Below are 21,878 nucleotides of genomic sequence, written 5' to 3' on the forward strand. Positions count from 1 at the left end.
AAAGGGGCTTTAAATCTACCTGCTGTCCTCAACGTGTTTATTTTCTCCAAAAGTTAAGGAAAGCAATAATAATTTCTCATTCCATAACAAGGAAAAATATACTCTTTGCTGAAGACACAGCCTTAAGTCTCCATAAAATCAAAGACCCCCAACACTTCAGAAAACTCTCTGGATAAAGTTTATATTTGAATGACCAACTGGAAATGCGTGGATCTTCAGGGCCTTTTCTTACTTCTCCTGAGAGAACTGGCATCATAAGCCCACACGGTGTCTATCCCCTCCCCAGTGACCCGGGCCGGGGTCCAGTGTGGGAAGGGGAACCGGCAAGCAATGACTCTAGCCTCGTCCTCAAGTTCAAGCTCAAGCTTCTTCTCCAACTGCAGCATCTGTGGAGAACAACAGCCATCATTTCAGTGAGCGGGTAGTTGGAGGAAATGATTTCTCAGTGTCCTTTTGTATCTGCATCCCTGAAAAAAACCTGTGCAAAACTGCCGACTGTAAAAAGATCACTCCTGGGCATAAATACATCATCAAATAATCCATTAAAATACAGAAGTCACATGAACAACAGTTACAAGAATATTCTAGTATCAATTATAAAATTTCCCATTTATAGCAGATGTGTATCACAGAGTTCCACTTTCCTGACTAAAATCATGATGCGGCAGTAATTAATGTGAGAAGTGGCCTTAAATTATTTACCTACCTAAACATTTCAATCTACCCTGTCTCAATTACTTATCTTTTTCCACATTTTTAACATGTCTGAAATCAGGATACATCTTACAATTGATATTGTCTTAGAATTATAATTGGCAACATTTTTTTTCTTTCCCAACAGCAACAGTACATCTTAAAATCAACAGCACCTAAAATCAACAAAAAATGGTATAATTAGACCATGAAAAAATACACACATTCTTGAAATATGATGAAATATTTCATAGTTTTTAAAAATGCATCAATACACTGACGGTTAATTTCCTGATCATCAACATAACTTATAAAAAATAAAATCCTCATCACTTTTGCGTAATTTTATTACTAATCTATCTGTGAAGGAGGAGTTTTACTGCTTTCTAAGAGTACTGACATTGTAATTATGTCAGCAAATTAACAGCTGCTTAAAATTTTATCTTCAGGTCCTAAAATTATATTACCACCTTCACCTCCTAAAGACAGCTTTTCTACTTTATTCCTTTAATTTGTTATTCTGGAATAATTTCAAATTTATAGAAAAGTTGCAAGAATAGAGCAAAGAACTCCTGTATTCCTTTACCCAGGTTCACCAATTTTTAAGTTTGTCTTATTGCTCTCTTCCCCTCTCTCTGAACATTTTTTCTAAACCACTTGAGAACAGGTTGCATACAACATGGCCCTTTACTCGTTGGTACTTCGGTGAGACCCAGCGCAATTATCAAATTCAGGAGATTTAAGATCGCATTCCAGTAATAATAATTCCAATAGCATCCCAATTTTGTCAAATGTCCCAGTAATGTCCTTCACATTGTCCCACAGCTGGGCTCCCACACTGCATGGAGCTGCAATGGTTCCTCAGCCTCCTTTAGTCTCTCACGACAATAACCTCTTTTAAGGACACAGGCCAGTTATGAACCGGGCGTCCCTCTGACGCGCGCTCATGGTGACTTGCTGCGTGCCTCCTTGGCAACGGCCCACGAGCGGGGCTCCGCGGTCCCGAGGCCACGGGGTCCTCCTGCTTTGAGGGTGACATACCACTCGGTCAAGGAACCTTCTGGTGTCTCCAGTGTGGTTACTACTGCTCCTTTACAATGGGTAAGCAATTGCGGGAAGATGCGTATGTCCTGTTACTCGTCCAGATGCCCCCACTCAATGCAGGATTCCTGATGATTCTGCCTGAGTCAAGTTTTACTGTAAGGATTGCAAGTGGCAATTTGCTAATTCCATCCTTCCTCCCAGATCGACAGTCAAAACGTCCAGGAATAGCTTTCCCCTCTATCTCTCCATCACTGTAAGTGTGAACTCCTGGATTCTCACTTCATTCAATGGGCTACAACCCGCCATCGTCCTTGTTTATTCTAGCACACAAACTGTCCCAGCTTGGCCACTGGGAACTCCCTCAAGCTGGCTTCTCTCTCCTGTGGATGTGCCCCATCAAACGTTCGGAGCACCTCCTGCTACTTGGGCCCAACAAAATGTTCCAGGCTTCTGTATCTTCCCCTCCTCAGCCCTGGGATCAGCCATTTCTCAAACATTCCTGGTTCCTCTGAGTGAGAAATGATATTTAGAAACCAAGATCTGAGCAAAACCTACTCCCTTTAAAAGTAATCAATTAAATCAAGATGAACAAATCAATAGGGCTTCTAGGAAGATTTTATTCCTCACCTATATATCTTTAAAGAAAGGTTTGGAAAAACTCCTCTACATGACCTATGGCTGCAGTCAGCCAGAATTATGATTCTTCATTAGAATCAATACCAAGATAACAAAGAATAAATTCCATTAAGGATGGAATATTTCCATTCTTTTAACAGCTAGTAAAAGATTGCTTTTTTAAAAAATAAAAGAAGGAAAAGTTTTGTTCCTTGAAGAAAAAAATTAAATAAGCAAAGAAAAGGACAATACTTTTTTTTCCCAAATATCAGACGTTTCTTATGGTAATTTTATTCACAGAAAGGATGATTATAAATTTATTCACATTACCATTCTTCTTCTCTCTTTTACAGATCTTTTATTTCCAAATGACTGTCATGTGCTAAGTCAAGATAAACCTACAAATGAAAGGCACTATTTCAATCACAAGAAATTAACTGACTAAATTACACATAAATATGCAACAAACCTTCGATATCATACACAAAGAGAAGCCGGGATGTGCCATGTCCGCCTAATGAAATTCAAAATTATTCATACAATTACACGTTTCAAAGTGACACGAACTCATCGTATTCTAATTACATCTTCAAAACTTTAAACATAAGCTAAAACCAGCTCAAAGGCGTAAGATACATTAGCGAAATGCACCCGCAGCTCCAAGCAGCTTGGTCACTCTTCCCTGGGACGGGCTTCTCTCGGCTTCTGGAGTAACCCACACACACACCCGCTCTCCCCCTCCCCTCCCCGCCCCTCCCCTCCCCCTCCACCGCCTTCTCCTCTGGAGTCCTTTGCTGGGGGCCAGGGCTCAGGCCTTACACGGCTCTGGCCCCCCTCCCCAGGTGACCTCGGCCACTCCTCACTTCAACTCCTGGCACTAATGCCCCACGAGCGCTTCCTCCCGCGCCCCAGACTCCTGGCGTCCACTGCCGCCCACCTGACCTACCCACACGCATCCCAGACTGCACAGGCCACGTGGAATTCCTGGTCTCCCCTCTCACCCCTGAGCACTCTGCCTGCACCTTTCCGGGCTCAGCAAACTCCAGCAGCTCAGGCCAAACACCTCGGGGCACCCCGGGCTCCTCCCTCCCTCATGCCCCCAACTGGATCTGCCTGCTCACCCTGTCCGTTCTCTCCTCACGAGGCATTACGACGCGTCCGGAATTGGAGCACCTCTCACCAGCTGCTCCATGGACGACCGGATACCTGCCAGAGCTCAGACCCCATCCCCTGCCCACCCCCCCGCCGTCTGCTCCCCATGGCAGCCTGTGTCCTTCCCGTCCAACCCCCGTCTCCTCTCGGACCTCACCTCTCCCCGCCCACCTCCCCGCTGCTCCTGGCACCTGCAGGCACACACCCCTCGGCGCCTTTGCCTTCGCAGTGGCTGTTCCTCTGCCTGGACCGCTCTTCCCGACCACCCGGCCACACGGCTCCCCCCTCGCCTCCACGGGTCCCCTTTTCAGGACAGTCTCTGCCCCGTCCCTCTCTCGCTTCAGTTAGCCCCACGACACTGACCCCCTTTTATTGTCAGTACACAGACATCTCACTGAATATCTGCTCTCCCCACTAGCACATAAATACCTTGGGGCGGGGATGTTTTTCTTTTTCATCCACTGAAGTATTCCAAGGGAGCAGAACAGGGTCTGATGCTTAGTGGGCCCTGAATAAACACTTGCTGGATGAATGATAAATGATTCGGTCATGAATCATGTTTCTTGATCAGAACATGATGATAGTATTTTCATTCATCAAGTCATAACAGGATTCGTAACTAAAATTAAAGGAGTCATCCTTTGAAGTTATGAAACTTAACAGCCCACTGGAAGAGCGTACTTAATGGGTATGTTTATACGATATTCATCCTTTCGTTTGACACACGTTTCCTGGGCCATCACTGGGCCGGGTGCTGCGGAGCCGGAGGTCTGGCGGCGAGGACGACAGGCCCGCCCTGCTCCTGCGCAGTGCCCGTGGCCGACAGCACCAAAGCCATGGCACAAGGAGGCGTGCGGCCATGTGTCCTCAGAGAGAGGAGAGGGCTCTGGAAGTCGGGGGTGTTGGGGCTTGTCTCACAGGGCGATCAGGGACGGCTCCTCGAAGGAAAAGGCATCCGACCTGCGAGTGCTGAGCAGACGCTCCCTAACCAGGCCCAGACCTGGGGGCACTGAAGTCAGAGGGAAGGACACAGCCCCACACAGTGCGGTTTAAGGGCCAAGAGAAGGATGGAGCTGGTGCGCAGAGGGCTGGCGGGAGCAGGACCACTCGGGCCACGTGGAGGGCCAGGCCTTACCCTCACTGCTTCCAAGTAGCAAGAAGTCACAGACGGGTTTTCAACAGGGACACAAGCCATCTGCCCCACAACCCGGAAAGACACTCTCGGGGAACGAGCTTGTGTTCGGTGCGGCTCTTTACCGTCCTAGCGCTGGCCTGACAGGTCCCCTGGCGCCCTCACTCCTGCCACGCCGGACGCACATACCCAGGGTGAAAGGTCAGGGCCGCTCTCATCCGAGCCACCACTGCACAGAGCTGCTGGGAAGCACCAGCCCGGTACCAGGAGCAGACTGCGGCTGTGTTAACACCAGGGGCCCCACCTCTGAAGCTCCCTCAGCGTCCTCCGGCTTCTCACGGACTACGTGTGCTTCAGTTGCCATCGGAAACCTTTCCTGCCGTGCTGGCTTTGTCCAGCCACCGAGCCCCTGCCAGGAAACTGGCCAGGGAAATGCATTCTATTAACAGAAAATGGCATGATGGGGCCCAGACGGGTTGAAGAACTTTCCAGCGCTCACACGACCCGCAGAGGGCCGAGCCGGCCCCGAGTCCCCGGGGAGCACTCCCCGCCGCTCGCTGCCTCCTCGTAGGCAAAGCGTGACAAGGGGGAAAGCAGGGCCCTCCACCCGGAAACCGGGGCCCCCAGACCCACAGAAGCCATCTGGGCCCTGCACCCCGATCGATCCCCCTGCACGGAAGACTCCAAGTTGGCCGAACCCCTCTCATCCCAGGGAAAGTGGGTGCTCCATGTATTTCACCTGCTCCCTTTTTCTGGGAACAGTGAAATGCTGCGAGTTCCTTGTTTAAGATTTCTCTGTGTACAGAAGAACGGACAATGATCGTTAACAGTATTCATCAAAATAACAGACTCTTATTTCCCCTGAGTGAACAGTTCCCAAAACTGACTACAAACGTGGTTAGAAGCACAAGGAACTAGAGCCCAGCAAAGGTCACTGCTGCCCCCACCGGGACACAGCTGCTGCAGCCACCATGGGGCCTCTCGAGACAGGGAGGAATAAATATCAGCTTTCTATTTTTAGAAAGTACAGATACCAAATTAAAGTTATTTGCCCCAAAATGCTAACTGTTCCAAAAGAATGCCCAAACTTCACAATAAGTAGGAAATAACCATCAAATTCCATAGCAATTCTATGATCCTAAATAGTTTTTTTCTTTTCTTTTTCTTTTTTTAATAACCAGGGATCATGCCTTTCTACCTCTTTTCATTTCTATAATGGAAGTGTAGATGCGGAGGTTTCATCGTAATTTTAGGCTTGCTAAGAATTACGAACATATAAACTCCTGTCAATTTCAAGAATATCTAACAAAAGCACTTCTAAATAGACTTTTTAAAGAAAATGGCATTGCACTGAAAGTCCGAATAGTAAGACAAAACTTCTCCAGCGTTGAGACATCTTAAACAAAAATTAAGGTATGAATAAGAAGGCAGAACAACAAAAAAAGTAAATTTCTTTTTTTTAAATTAAAAACCATATCAGTCATACAGTGGCATTTCATCAAACATCCAATTTTAGCAAGATTATTATGGCTACAATTATATATTTTGAAAAGTGAAGGGGGATTTCTTACTATGGTCTGTAAACCAACAATTACAATGAAAGCATCCCATTCTGGTCACCTTTCCAAAGGCTAAATTTAGGGTCACTTTCAGTCTGATGCTGCAGCATTTTCACTTGTGAAGTACAGAGTCAGAGTTCAATACAAATCAGTCAACTGAGGTCAACCGAAACTAGTCAACGCTCATCCATCCTGAAAATCATCTCACTGCAAAATCCAAGGAACGATCAACTCAAAGGGAACATCCCCTTAACTTTCCCAAGTGATTTCAGCAGAATGTAAGTGAGCGAACGTGAAAATATCCACCCATATTAGACACCAGGAGCTCATAAAGCAGTTTTCGGACTGGAATTTTCAGGGCTTAGGTAGATCATTGAGACCTTTATCTGAAGCAAAAGTTTTAAACTACAAGACTGGATCTTTTATGATTAATCTTCTAGGGCCCTGAAGTACTTTGTTAAACCAATGATCTAAAAGCCGATGTTCCCTCAGAATCTCGGGAGGCTGTCATTTTGCACATGGGGGAGCAGGCCAGAGAGAGGTGGTCTGTTCGCGTTGGAAGCCCCCTCACAACCTAGAACCAAACGCGCAGGGGGCAGGAGGGTGCATACTCACCATCTGGGGCACACCGAAGATGACAACATTTGAGTACTGCGAAAAAGTGACCTGAAGGGGAGGGAGAAAACAATTCTCAGATTAATGTTTGAAAGCCAAACATGAGCTTAAGTTTTATTTCAAAATGAGTAGCAATTTCCCATTTCACCCAACAGTGGGTTTTCACAAAGAGTGGCCCTTTATAAGATTTTCCACGTTCACACTTTCGCCTGTGTTAGTTCACCTGTTACAGTTCTCCCAAAGTTTCCCGTAAGTTATCTCATCTCATCTTCACAGCCACTCCATGCAGGGCCGCCCAGGGCCAAGGGTCAGAAAGGCAGTGACTCACCCAGTGACCTCCGGTGCTCAAGCAGGTAGCCCGGGCCCTCTGCACCCCTGGCCCACTTTCTACTCCACTCTCTACCAAACGAGCTTAGCAAGAGCTCAAGGGATTCCAGAACCACCTGTTTTTCCTGTTGAGCCATCCTTAGAATTCTAGTCCCCCTCCTCTTCTCTAAAATACTAAGTAAAAAATGCAATGAAATGGTCTTTAGTTGGAAACCTGGGGGGGAAAAGTGCTTCGCCGGTCAAAATTCTTAGTGCCCAATAAAAGTTTTATTTACTCTATGGAGAGATCATTTACGTATATACAGAATAAAAACAATGCAAGCAAAATTCGAGTGAATTTTTATAAGCTACTGATGACAATATTACAATGGGAAATTCTTATTTAAGAAAAGCATTTTATGGAGCATCCCTAAGGAAAATTACAGGGCACTTTTTAGAGAAAAAGTAAACTTGGAAATATCTTGTGCTTTATGAAGACATGAAGGAACCATGACAGCATGGTTGGTGGATCCCTTCTTTTCTCCTGCACCATCTGTCTTTCTCTAGGTATGTATACACATACACACACTCACACACATACACACACTCAACACACATACACTCACACACACCTACACACACTCTCACACACATAAACCACACACGTATACCACACATATACACACATATACAAACACACATGTACACAACTCACACATAAATATACATTCACAGACACAGTCACACACATACACGCACATAGTCTCACACACATACACAAACACACACTCACACATAAACACAGACACATACACACAAACACACATTCACACACACATACATACACATATACACATAAACACACACTCACACACCCCTACTATTTACCAAGAATGACATTAACAAGTTAATGCCTATATTACGATGTATAAGACTTCCAAAAGGGATCAAAATCTTATCACTGCATAATAAATAGAAATGAGAACTTTTTAATTGAGTAAATAAAATGTTAAGTATTCACATGACCTATAAGTTATAAACCTGAAGTTTCGACTCTAAAGTAGGGTTGATTTGTAAAATGTATCCATTTAAAAGCTGTTCACACTTCATTATGCTGAAATATATACTCATATTTCTTCTTCTTTTAACATATCTTCAGTTTTCAGTCATACTAATCACAAATTACAAAGTTTGGGGGTGGAGTTTCCTAGCACCATCCTCTGCCTTACTTACCTTCCACAAGTCGGAGATGTAAAATTTGGCCGACGCCTGCACCCCTTCCCGCCGAGCGCAGTATCTGGAGTACCAGACGAGCCAGGGGTTTAATTCATAACCCACAGCTGTGAATCCTTCCTTTGCAGCTGCTATTACCTGTGGGGAGAGGCCATGTTCAAAATAAGAAAAACATCAACTCACATGGTCAAATGATATGAAAACTTCCTATTTATGGTCTATAATCATAAAACATCCAACCGAAAGGTGTTTGTTCAAGACACCATTTAAAGGTGGAGCCCTGAAGTTACAATAGCCTGGTGGACAACGTAATGCCCGTCCATTTAAACTCAGTTTTCTTATTTCTCTGTCAAAGACTTCACCTTGAGCATGGGAACAGCCAGGCTTGCTTTGGACAGCTGCCTAATTCATTCTGGGCTGGCGCAGCCCGGGGGGCTGACAACAGGTTTCTGAAAACCGGCCTTGTCCTTCCCACGCTGACGCCACAGCGGCCGGCGAACTGAGCGAGCCTGGAGACCGTTTTGTGAACTGGCCGTAACATGCAATGAGAGCGGCCGGTCAGTGAGGAACCTGCCATTAATTACCCACTTCCTCGGTATTTAAAGATGGTTCGCTCAACATCAGCAACAGGTAAAAAGCAAAATGGAACGAGTCAGAATAAAGTCAAGTGCCGAATGCCCCCGGCCTCCAAAGGTGAGAGGGACGGTGGGCTGGGCTGGGGTCTCTGCTCACCCTGTTTTGCCACCACTGTTCAAGGGAGCAGCCCTGAAGGAACTGTCCCATCTACGGCAATTTCCCAAGTAACTACAGCGTCGCCCCTTTGCCATTTTCTTAGAAACCAGAAAGAGACCATCCAGAGATGTCAAGCGTTCATATCTGGATTTTTTTTTTTTTTTTTTTTTTTGCGGTATGCGGGCCTCTCACTGTTGTGGCCTCTCCCGTTGCGGAGCACAGGCTCCGGACGCACAGGGCCAGCGGCCATGGCTCACGGGCTTAGTTGCTCCGCGGCATGTGGGATCTTCCCGGACCAGGGCACGAACCCGTGTCTCCTGCATCGGCAGGCGGATTCTCAACCACTGCGCCACCAGGGAAGCCCCATATCTGGATTTTAAAATGTCCTCCTAGTTAATACATACATCTCCTGATTTCTTCCAAACAAGTCACTCTTGCTGATCACACCAGGTCGCTACCATGAAACTGCAGGGTCCACGTCTGCAGGGGCAGTGAAAGGTGCTGTACCCTGCAGGTTTCCACAGTAAATGTTTCCAGAACACGAGCCTATACTTCTGCTATCCTCACTTTCTGCTCATCATCCGGGTGGAGGCCTAAAGATGGTGCCACCCTGCCCAGCGAGGGACACCCTTGGCCAGTCAGTGGCTTTGAGTCTTTATTTACAGGTTCCCAGCTGGGGTCACAATGAGCTGAAGTCACTGAAAGTCTGATTTTTGGATAAGTGGGGCTCAACACATTGGCTCTTCCCTATTTAACTCAATATTACCACACAGGAATTATGACACTTGTATAAATACAGGTCAATGGAGAAGCATTTATGATGCAAAAACTGTCAAACAAACTACATGACTTAACACGTTTCTTCTGGTTATGCCACCTCTAGTGCCTAAGTTTTTTAATGGACAATTTCATAATTACAAATTAATTGTTCCTTTTTACCTGGCAGATCTACAGTGCACTTTCGCCTTTAAGAAAAATTAAATCTGAGAAAAATAAATTCCAAAATCCCGCTGGAGGGCTTAGAAGTTCAGCCAAACAAACACAAAATTAATTGACTACTTCATTAAGCTGTCAATTTAGCAAGTCTTTGCATAAGCCTCACAAGAAATGTGAAACAGAAATTTTAAACCTGAAAACCTAAAGAAACATAAACCTTAAAACATCTTTGCATAACTCACGATACGTCCGTCGCCGCTACCAATGTCTACCAGGGGTCCTCTCCTGCATCGCAACATTTTCACAACATTTTCAATCTGCTTTGCAGTCGCAGGTACAAAAGGCAAACAGATTCTTCGGAGAGCTGGTGTTATAAACGGTGTGGCCACGGCGTACACGGCCACCAGCGTCCCCCCAACAAGGCCAGTAAATAAGAACCCCCAACTGCTTTTCTTCAAACTGTTGCCCTCAAGACTTGCAGGTGGAACACATCCTGACTGCCTTTCTTCTTTAAGTGTTTCTGGGGGTGTCCCTGGATTGAGAGCAAGCAGAAAAGATATATGCAGCACCAAGTTGGAAATCCAAGGTAGTGTATTTTTTTTGCAATTCTTACGGACAAAATAAACTCATGCTTTTTAAAGGCTAATTTTGCTCAATACAATTTAAATTACAAATGTAGAATTCCACGACGAGTTCTAGAGCCCAGCAACTAAAGCGTTTTACAGAAAATTATTCAATCCTCGTGGAAGACTACAACCTTTTCTTTCCAACGTATTGATTTTTTTTCTAGGCATCACCCTTAGAAAACAATGTGTTCCCATCTACTTGGTATTTTATCAATCAGTATCCATTAATTCAAATATTAACTATGTACTCCATATTTTTATGGTTCAGAACAAAGTCCCATAAAGAAAAAAGCATGAAAATGTCTGATTATTACCCTATTTCAAATAGGATGAAAGTATTCTACCTCAAAATTGGTCAGGCATCAATAATGCAGTTGTACAAATTCAATTCTGAAGTAACAGGGGAGACAAAATTCAGGTTTTACTAAATATGGTAATAAGGAGATTTTTAGAGCGGATCCACAAAGAACAAAACAAAATAAGCATTTCAATGCTATCACAATCACAGAATAAGGCAAACTCTAGTCACTGATTACAGAGGAAACAAACGGTAACTTACATATCCTCCTCCTGTCTTTTATCCTTTAGAACTTATTCCTAATAGGATCTCAATTTTTTTAAGTTGAAACTGACTTGAAATTAATTTCTGAATGGCTTAATGAGGAGCACAGCGCACAGGCGAAGGGCCCTGCGGCAGAGGCCGCCAAGGTCAGGACCCTGGCCCCGCCCCTCACTAAGAGCTGTGACCCTTCACCTCTCTGAACCTCAGTCTCCTCCTCTGTAAGGTGAGGATCATGGGATCCTTGTGAGGATGAAACAAAGGGAAGCAGGAAGAGCACTCGGAACAGCGCCCAGCACGTGGACCCCACAGGGAACAAGACCATCGCGGCCCTGAACCAGCTGTCGATCTCGCCGAGGCGCTAAGACCAAAACCACAGGAATCTGTAGGAGGAGGGAGAGTGAGAGGAGGGGCGACAACAAAGTCTTATCCATCGAAGACATTAGTGCTCATAGTTTTGGCGTTAATAAGCCGTACAAAAGGCCCACTGGGTTAGTCTCCTGCTGCTGCTGTAAGAAATTACCACAAGTTGGTGGGTTAAAACAACACGCATGGCTGATGAGGATGATTATAATTTTTGTGACTTTCTGTTTGAATTAAAAAAAAAACCCCACAAGGACCTAGAGGCAAAAAATATACAAATCCATTTTCACTGCAGAGTAAAGGAGCTGTGACAGTGGAGGATAACTGGACTGAATGTCAATGTTATGACGTAATAGGAGTGTGTTTCGTGTTTGGTAACTGCAGTCATCGTTGCTTTTGTTGTGGTCATCCGTTTACAATGCTTGGTGTCAGTCTATTTATCTCCTGTAAAAATAAAATATAGTGTGTGTGTTTGTGTGTGTGTGTGTAAAAATAAATAAACAAAAACACGCATTTATTAACGTACAGTTCTGGAGGTCAGATGTCTGAAACAGGCTGGCTGTGCTGTGTTCCTTCTGGAAGCTCTAGGGTATGACGGGCCACCCGCATTCCTCAGCCACTGGTCCCAGATCGCTCAGCCTCTGCTTCCATCGAGACACCTCCTCTGACAGCCCTGCCCCCCTTTCCTTTATAGGAAAGGGATCCTCCCCTTGTGAGCACACTGGCCCACCCAGACAAGCCAGGATAATTCCCCCACGTCAAGGTCATTAACTTAACCACATCTGCCAACTGGCTCCCCAGGTAGTGGCCTCGCAGGGTCCGGGGATTCAAACATGGACCTATTTCCGCCTACCATACCCATAAGATGTGGTAACGTCACAGCCGTGGTGAGGTCCAAACGTGAACACAGGACACACCAGAAGCCGGCCCACGGCTGTGAGTCACTGCTTGGGGGGTGCGGGGAGGAGCCGACCCACCTCAGCATCTCCCGCTCGGTGAAGCTTTGTTGTTGATGCCCGAGGTCCCCTAAAGTGAGTTTTACAACTAGTGTCACAGAGGAAAACCAGTTCAGACACAACAACAAAAGTCTACTGCTGATGCAGGCGATGGACGTAAAGTAAAAGTAAAGTTTAGGACAGTGATTGTGTTTGACAGAAAGCCAGAGTTTTAAATACATTCTCATTTATACTTTTCCGCACTGTATGGAGGAATGCTAATAGAAGTGCATTTGATTTTTTTTTTTTTTTTTTTAAGTCAAGGCACATCTGTCACGCCTTGTGTAAAATCCTCCTGCAGGCATTCCAATTGTAGAGGACAGTGTTAGGGAGATTCCAGCCACACTGGAGTCTCAGAACTGGACGGGTTGTGTGGCACGAGTTAAGCTGTGGCTAAGGCTCAGTTTCCTTGCCTGTAAGATTCTAAAATAATACCATCCTTACAGAGTTACTGGGTCAGTTAAATAAACAATGCATATAAAGCCCTCAGCACAGCCCCAGAGAGAAAGTGATGGCTACTCGCCTCTATTATTATTACTCTCAATACGATCACGGGGAGCTCAATAATGTTTAACAGCTTTATTGAGATATAATTCATATATCATACAACTTGCCCATTTGATGTGTACAATTCAAAGGTTCTTAATAGACTGAGATATGTGTAACCATCACCATAGTTAAATTCAGAACTTTTTCATTACTTCCGGAAGGAACCCCTAATGCTTTAGCCATCAACCCCCATCCTCCCCCTCACCCTCTGGCCCTGAGCAGCCACAAATCTGCCTTCTGTCTCTAAAGAAAGCAGACTTTCATGAATGAAATCATACAGTATGTGCTTTTTGTGAGTGACTTTTCACCTAGCATGTTCTCAAAATTCATCCATGCTGTACCATGTATCAGCACTTTATTCCTTCTTATGGCCAAATATTTAATATTCCACTGTATGCATAGCCCACATTTTGTTGATCCATTTGTCTGTTGATGGACTGTTTCTCTAGTCAGCATAGGCCGATAGGGAGTTGATTAGACCAACACGACTCAGATGCCCCAAACTGTTTCACCTGTGTACACACGGGCCCTTCAACGTAATCAGCAAAAGATGTGACGAAGCACTCCTGCTCTTCAGGGCCCCCATTAGCCTGAGTGAGTGGCGAGGGCCCAGTGGAGACAGGTACAAGGCAGGTTGTGAGAGATGCTCTAACGTGTACCAAACGTCATGGGAATACGACAGGAGGTGGAGGAAAGACTGATCCCAACGATGGAGCCGGGAAGGTGTCGGCAGAAACAGAATCTGAGCGGGGCGTGAGGGTACAGGTTTCCCCCACTGTCCAAAAGCAGAGTGTTTCCATGAAATCTTTCATAAGCCAAACGGCTTAGAGCAAAAGAAATCTAGATGAAGCACGGACGCTCCCAGACACAGCTCAGGGCTGTGGCGGCTGGATGCTGAGTGCGGTTCCTGGGGAAGGAGTCTGGCGGCGCTGCTCCCGCTGCCGGGGTGCACACCGCCTCCGGGACAGCTCCCTGCAAACTAACTCGGCACGCTGCGTTCCCTTTTCCCCTTTTGTCATGAAAGCAAAAACCTTCTTTCACTTTGGGAAAACAGGGGCTAATATAGGTTTTTCACAAAAGCAAAGTGGTGTAAAGTTCATTTTCAAAAAGCAAAGGATGCCTGTATTAGAAAAGGGACATTCTCAAAAGAAGGACGGACGCCTTGGAACCAAGGCATGGAAGGCGGGAGATCAGTCTGATGAGCACAGGGTGGGAGATAAAACAGGAAGGACGGGGGAGCCCTTGAACGCCAGATTAAACATGTACTTTATTCTTATGCACTGGGATGAAACTTCTTGAGCAAAAGCACTACAGCATTTGTGTTTTTAAAAAAGTCAACACTGGCAGCAGTGTAACCCTTGATGAAATCACTCAATCTTCTGCGGCAAGTTTTTAGACCTGCAAAAGTCTTTCAACTTCACAAAAATTTGCATAAGCTTTTGAAAAAGTTACTATGTAAATCCAATGTATATATCCAAAATATTGCTATGTCCGTTCGGTAAAAAATGTATTGATTTTTATCAGAGAAAAACAATCCTTAAAGATTCAAAACTAAAATCAAGACTGCTTCTACAAATGTCTAATCCTCGGGATGGAACATGTTAGATTCAGTCTACTTACTGTCATATAAGTGACATAAGATTTCTGTCACATGTGCTCTCTTGAACATGGCAGCATTCCTTTACATGAGAGCTCTGGGGACCACTGGCTATTTCTGAGCACTTGGAGGGAGCCAGTTTTTGAAAGTAAATGACCCAAAAGAGTGAACTTCTGTTGTCTCCAGGCTTGCCTAGTTACTGACTTCTGATAATGGCTGAAAATCTCAATTTTCAGTGACAGATTTGGGTCAGCCAAAGCTAGAGGCAGTGACAGAGGCACAAAAAGGTACAGGGTTCTTATCCAAGTTCAAGCCAAAGGAAAAAGGCCAGGAAGAAAGGACAGGCCTTTGGGGGACTGGGACCTGCCGTTTGTTTAAAGCGGGGTTTATATTTGAACGTCACAATATTTTAGGGCTGTTCACCATGTACTTGCATATACATACAGGCTGAAAAACGACAGCATATATTTTATATCCCTTTAACGTATATTATTTTGTCCCTTAAGAAGCCTTTCTTGTCCTGGTCTAACGTCATTTTTGTCTTTTTGAAATACAGAATGTATTGACATCAGAAAAAAAACTTTTTTTCCATGTTTTAACAGGAAATAAACTGAATAGGGGACATCATTAGACATTTCCTATACTTCAGGGCAATCTAATGAACCAAACGGATTACAGGATTCATCACTGTGAATGAGGAAACACTGAACTGGCCAAGCCAAAGTGAATTGAGACCAAAATCCAAAATGTCCTCGGAGCATCACTGAAGTGGGCCAAGCATCAGGAGAGGTTAAATGATCCCCACCAACCATCCAGTGAGAAAGCCAGTTCTTAACTTTCAGGCCACGGTTAAATGTTATAACCCACGCACTCATTTCAACATCTGAGCAGCCGATAAAGGCTAGGAATAATACAGCAGGGTAAGTCCCTATTCTACAGCAGCTGGAGTGCAGGGAGACTGGAAACCCATAACAAATTAGTCTAAGCCTAGAAAGTATTACGTCGTGATCAGCACTCCGAAGAAAAAGCAGAAGAGGAGATTCAGAAGACCTGGTATTACTTAGATAGGGTTTCCAGGACAAGAGCTTCCAGAGGCAGCAAACGCGCGGCTTCAGAGTGGGACTCTTAGCGCAAGGCCAGACCATTTTGCTTCTTACTAGCTGGTTAACTCTGGGCAAGTTACTGGAGTATTCGTGCAAAACGGTTATCTCTTTAACAAATACAAACAAATCTCTTTAACAAACACATAATACAAACAAAGAGAGCTTGCTAGGGACCAAGCACTGTTCTCCCTGAATCCGTAAAGCTGCTGGAAACAGACATGCTACTGTTATTATTGCCATTTTTGCAGACCAGTCCCTTCTCCAAAGACACAGCTAGTAAGTGGCAGAGCTGTGATCCCCACCCGGACAGTGTGACTCTAGTGCCCACTTCTCAGAAGATCGTTCTGGATTAAGTGAGTTATTCGCTCGGAAGCGCTGAGAACAGTTCCTGGTGGCCAGATACCAGGACCAGCACAGGCACGCGCCGCAGGCACAAGCACTGAGCACCGAACCCCAGACCTCGAGACCGAGCAGCGGCCCTGCGGCTCCCCGTTCCGCCGCGCCGACACGGACCTGCTGCATCGCTGACATCCCGGCTGACTAACCACCAGGCCCGGGAGGCCCACGCCGCGCCCAGGCCCACGCCGCGCCCGCGCCCCGAACACACCACCGCGCCCGGCCGCACTCACCTCCTCCCTCCATCGCGAAATCTCCGGTAGTTTTAAAAAAAGGAAGTGGGCTCTACCATCATCTTGGAGCCGGGGTGGGAAGGAGGGAGAAAATAATGCTCTAGGTAAGCGAGCTCCTCGTTGGGAACCACTGTCAAGAAATAGTCCATTTTATAGCTTTAATAAATGTTGAACTTCTATCTACTCCTGGCTTGTGGGTTCTCAAGTCCCCGTCCGTGTCTTCCAACTTGCCCCCGCAGCTTCCTGTATGATAGAAGTTTCCGAAGGCCGCTGATTCCAGAAGGTACTGTCCGGCGTTAAACTGGTCTCTAGTGAGAAATAAGTCTCAGGCGTCCTGTACTGCGCATGCGCGAGCTTTTGCGCCCTCCCGCGAGAGCAGAGTGTGTTCTTGTTTCCGCGGTGGTTTCCGCCGGTTGTGGGAGAGTAACTGCTGTGGCTGCATCATGGCGTCGGTGGGGACCCTCGCCTTCGATGAATATGGCCGCCCTTTCCTCATCATCAAGGATCAGGACCGCAAGTCTCGTCTTATGGGACTTGAGGCCCTCAAGGTAACGGGACGGGGACGCACTGGCGGTGGGATGAGGGGACGCGGCCGAAGCCAGTGGCTCTGCGCCTGCGCCACTTCACAGTGGTTCTGCCACGTGCTCCCGGGGAAAGTTCGAGGGAGCCCTTCTGGTCTCCAGTCCTGCAGCCCACGCCTCGGGCCCGGGAAAGGCCAGCGTATAAGCCATTAGTCCCATTTGGGGGTTAAAGTGGCCCGCAGGCGCCCTTCAGAGTTGGGTGGGGCGGCTTGAATTCACAGGCGTTGAAGGCGCGTCCCCGCTGGTTTCTCCAGCCTGCAGTCCTTCCGAGCAGCGTTTTCAGCAGTAAGATGCAGCGGAGGTGTTCTCAGGTCACCTGGCCGGTTAGGACTCTGATTCGTAGCCTTCAGGCGGTGTCCCTACAACAGCCCCACAGGAAATGAGGTTCATTTCCTTTGTCGCTTCCTAAAGGCTTAGTCTTTTACAGCGTATTTCATTTTTGAGTCCCTTTATGCATGGCGTATTCCTGGACGTGGAGTCGTTAAAATTTAAAAACGACCTGCAGGAGTGAAAAGTTGTCACCAATAACCATAATACAGCAGGGATGAAAAGTTGTCACCAGTAATCATAATACAAGACTGTGTGCGACCAGAATCACCAATTTTGGGAAGGGTGGCAGGTTAAAAGTTGGAGGGTGTCCTTCAGGCGTTGGAGAGAGGATTGATAGGCTTTTGATCAGGGGTGGAGTTATGTTTTGAACGGGAGAGAGCTCGCTTCTAGGAAGAGGAAACAGCGAACGCAAGGACCAGGGCAGGAGAACGCATGGCATGTTGTAGAAGACAGCACTTCAGTGTTAACAGCGCAGTCTACTTTAGGTTACAATGGCTCCGAAAAGTGGAAGTTCTTGCATGCCTCGCAATCGAAATGTTATCCTGAGGGAAGGGAGGGGAGCCATTGAAGGGGATTTGAACAGAATCGCAATTTAATTAGAACTAAACTTGGGGAGGTAGCATTTGGGATGGAATCCATGACGTTGCTGTGTATGGACCGTGTCACCAGGTCTGAGGTGTCCCTGTTTGCTTAGTTTCTTGGGGTTTTACTTAAATTAAGAAGCAGTACAGTTCTACTCCGGGCTGTTTGTTTGACTTAGGGCAAGTTACACAACCCAGTGGGGGCAGTACACCCCCGTCGAGCTGAGGAGCAGAGGTAAACGGGGTAACGTAAGGAGTGGCCGCCCGGTCTTTGGTCTGTGGTAGATGCTCACACCACTTGTGTTACGTATCCTGTTCCATTTTTCACTTCAGAGAAAGTAACAGCCAGTACATGCACCCAGAATAACAGAAGGCCCAGGTTATTTTGCATCTGCCACATTTCGCATAGTTCCTGCACTCTGAGACAGGTACTATTTTATGGAATCGGAAACGATCCCAGAGCAATTAAGGGACTGCTTGAGGTCCCAGCGCTAGTAAAGAACAGGACCACGGTTCAAGCCCACCTCTGTCTGACTCCGCAGCCAGTGGTCGGTCTAAAGCCCACTTCTCAGCCTCCGCGCTGTTGATACTCGGGGCTGAATCCTCCTCGGTTGTGGGGTTTGTCCTGTTGAGGATGTTTGGCAGCATCCGTGGACTCTACCTACTGTGGTCCCCTCCCTGATTCTGGTAGCCAGCGGTGTCTCCAGGCATGGCCACACATCTCCTGGGGGGCAGTATCACCCCTGGTTAAGAATATATATACCACCTCCCTGTGGTTATTATCCTGTAAAAATTCCATTGTGCAGACCTATCGGTCAAGGTGTATTTTGAGATTACCAGTATTTTCACAAACCTGGTGGACTTTGTGTGTTTTGTTACCTGTTAGATGGGTAGGCTTCGCAGCACGTGTGCGCTTGAACTGCTTGGAGACTCGGTCAGGATTCTGATGGGCGGGGGGTTTTCTGCGCACCGGGGCTTCGGGGATCCGAGGGCCTGTTGAGGAGCAGGCACGGGCTGTCCTCACTGCAGGGGAGCGGGCTCAGGCTGCGGAGGGCTTTGAAGAACCGCTGGAGCTTTTGCGCCTGAGAGTTGAGGTACTGGGGAGTCATCTCAGGGCTGGGGACTGGAAAGTAACATGTTGGAGAGAAATGGATGGCGTAGCTGGATGGAGGACGAATTTCTTGGTGGTGAGCTAAGAGACCAGGAAATCGGTAAGGTGCGATGGATCAGGGTTAGGTTGGTGAGGGCAAGAATAGGAAGACAGGGCACCAGACAAAGGCGTGGAATCGTGTGGAAGGAGGAAAGGATGCATTCAGGCTTCTGTTATTTTCAGCATTGACCACCTTGTGGGTTGTGTACTGGCTGGACCACCTGAGAGAGGAGTGTGCAGGAAACCCTAGTGTGACAGTTCAAGGTGCTGTGTGTTGACGGCCAGACTCTTCACGTGACCTTAGCGTTGCACAGTGGTCTTGCAAGGCCTGTCAGGTCAGACTGTCTATGCTCTGGGCTGTAAAATGGGTCCGTAGAACCTGCCTCATAGATGTGTTGAGGATTAAAGAGAGAACACAGCACTTAGTTCTGTTCTTTTACATAAAAATTGTCTTCTAACACTAGCAGTTGGGAAGTGGTCACAGTTAGATATGGCCCTGTCTGCTGCTACTTCTGGAGAATGGAAAATATGTCATAAGTGATTTTTATAACCATCAGCCATATGTTCTTACCTCTTAAAATTATATGTAACTTGAATATTGGCTTTTTCTGTTTCATTTAGTCTCATATAATGGCAGCAAAGGCTGTAGCAAATACAATGAAAACATCACTTGGACCAAATGGTAAGAGACTAACATTCTCTGTTTTTTAACAAAAGTCATAAATCATAAATAGTCAATACGTTATCTTTGCCGAAAGTTAGGAAATGAAGGGAGGCATCCTCCCCCCTCATATGGCCAAACGTTTTGGTGTATTCCAGACCATAAACACGATTACAGCCATAATGCACATACAATTTTAGATTAGATGTTTTATCCACTTAACATAATTACCATTAGCATTTTCTAAATCATAGCTGTTGTCTTTTGTGACATTATATTTTGTGATGACTGTTACATTTTGTGATGCTCCATAATTTTTTAGCCATTTTAAATTGTTTCCAGTGTTTTGCTTTAGATTAGCCAATCTAGAAAGGTCTTCATGGAGATATTCCTTTATGTATGTTGAATTATTTATTTATAATAAATTCCTAGATAGGAACTGGGTCAAGAGGGCAAAGCCATTTTAAACATTGGTGTCTTTTAGGGCTCGATAAGATGATGGTGGATAAGGATGGCGACGTGACCGTAACTAATGACGGTGCCACCATCTTAAGCATGATGGATGTCGATCATCAGATCGCCAAGCTGATGGTCGAACTGTCCAAATCACAGGATGATGAAATTGGAGATGGAACCACAGGAGTGGTTGGTAAGAAAAGGCAAAATTTCCTTTCTCATTTAAGAGGTGTTATTTAATATTACAGGCCTAACACGCCTGCTGAGAATGTTTATTCTGAATTAAATCATGAGGAGACAGTCGGACAAATCCAAACGGACACGGTACAAGACAAGTGGCCCAGACTCTTCAAGACTGTTGCTGTCATAGAAGAACAAGAAGGGGGTGGGGGGTAGAGTTAGGCAATTATTCTAGATAAAAGGAGCTAAAGAGAAATGACAGGCAGCTGTAATGTGTAAAACTTGGTTGGATGCCTGGTGTTTTTTGTTTTTTTTTTTTCTTCCTAGCTGTGAAGAATGTTTGGGACATATGGGGTCGTTTGTGAGTCATGAATTAGAGTAGTATCTTATTGATGTTAAGGTTCCCGAGTACGACAGTTGTGTTACAGTGATGCAGGAGAATGGCCTTTTCCTTAGGAGCTGTGTTGAAGTATTTAGGGGTGGCATGTCTGATTTCTGCAACTAATTTTCACATAGTTGAAAAGAAAAGGCACACATCTGTAGAGAAAACAAATGCGACAAAATGTTATTGAGTAAACTAGTGTTCGCTTTACTGTCTTGAAATTTTTTCTGAAGATTTGAATTTTTTAAAAGTTTGGGAGGATCTTTAATGTTACTTTTTCTGTATTTGAAATTTGAATTAATTTATTCAGCAAATATTTCAAATATTCATTGGGTAGCAAGCAGTGTTCTGGATGTGCTTGGAACGCAGCAGCATTAAAACAAACTCCTCATGTTTGTGATGCTGAAATGGGAGGGGAAGGCAGGGTTGCAGGGGAGGATAATAAACAAATTTTGTAATCCTTTTATCGCCAACGTAAATGTCCCTGAACAGAAGTCCCTGGTCCAGGACACATAGGAAGTTTCTTTCCCTTTGTAAAAATGTTTGCGACTTACTTTCTTTACATTCTGTATATCACCAAGAATTGAACATTCATCTGTAAGAGATACCTGTTAGGACTTCGTTAGAACCGAAGCAGAATTCGATTCGATGGCCTCAGCCTCTAAGACGCTTCCAGCGTAATTCTGGAACCGTCATATTTCCAGCAGCAGCATCTAATTTGTTTTGAGTTTTAGCAGTTTCCTGAGCCAGGTGTGTGCTGTCTCGTCCGCAGTCCTGGCTGGTGCCCTGTTGGAAGAGGCCGAGCAGCTGCTGGACCGCGGCATTCACCCCATCAGGATCGCCGATGGCTACGAGCAGGCCGCCCGCATCGCTATCGAGTACCTGGACAGGATCAGCGATAGTGTCCTCGTCGACATGAAGGACACCGAGCCCCTGATCCAGACCGCGAAGACCACGCTGGGCTCCAAAGTGTGCGTGTGCAGCGCTGCCGGGCGCGTTCGCGGGGTGGGCAGAGTCTGTGTGCTTGTTCAGAAAGGCAACTGGGAGTTACCATTGATGGTTTCCTGTTGACTTAATGAGCCGCTTTCGGTGTGGGTTGTTATTTTGGTTTACTCTGTC

The 21,878-nt window shown here is 45.9% G+C and overlaps 2 protein-coding genes across 4 annotated transcripts in view; one reads left to right on the plus strand and one right to left on the minus strand.

Annotated features, from left to right (window-relative positions):
• ATPSCKMT (ATP synthase c subunit lysine N-methyltransferase) lies at positions 1-16,758 on the minus strand. Of its 2 annotated transcripts, XM_059060941.2 has the most exons (6): positions 16,439-16,758; positions 10,260-10,549; positions 8,350-8,487; positions 6,811-6,861; positions 2,683-2,750; positions 1-2,245 (listed from the first exon to the last, which is right to left on the minus strand). In XM_059060941.2, exons 1-5 carry the CDS (start codon positions 16,449-16,451, stop codon positions 2,700-2,702), a joined length of 543 nt encoding a protein of 180 aa, XP_058916924.1. In that variant the 5' UTR covers positions 16,452-16,758; the 3' UTR covers positions 1-2,245; positions 2,683-2,699. The 2 variants fall into 2 exon arrangements, with proteins under 2 accessions (XP_058916924.1, XP_058916922.1); XM_059060939.2 differs by lacking the exon at positions 2,683-2,750 and having other exon boundaries at positions 1-386.
• Positions 16,204-21,878, plus strand: part of CCT5 (chaperonin containing TCP1 subunit 5) — a 13,753-nt gene continuing 8,078 nt past the window's right edge. The window contains exons 1-5 of one of the 2 annotated variants that reach the window (XM_059060938.2): positions 16,204-16,542; positions 16,678-16,986; positions 19,702-19,762; positions 20,226-20,390; positions 21,532-21,730. In XM_059060938.2, coding sequence (XP_058916921.1) covers positions 16,882-16,986; positions 19,702-19,762; positions 20,226-20,390; positions 21,532-21,730 — 530 coding nt within the window. In that variant the 5' untranslated portion in view covers positions 16,204-16,542; positions 16,678-16,881. Of the gene's footprint in view, positions 16,543-16,677; positions 16,987-19,701; positions 19,763-20,225; positions 20,391-21,531; positions 21,731-21,878 lie in introns of those variants that run through there. The other variant, XM_067030796.1, reaches the window with a different exon arrangement.

Source organism: Kogia breviceps, chromosome 4 (assembly GCF_026419965.1).
Source record: "Kogia breviceps isolate mKogBre1 chromosome 4, mKogBre1 haplotype 1, whole genome shotgun sequence".
NCBI classification, from domain to species: Eukaryota; Metazoa; Chordata; class Mammalia; order Artiodactyla; family Physeteridae; genus Kogia; species Kogia breviceps.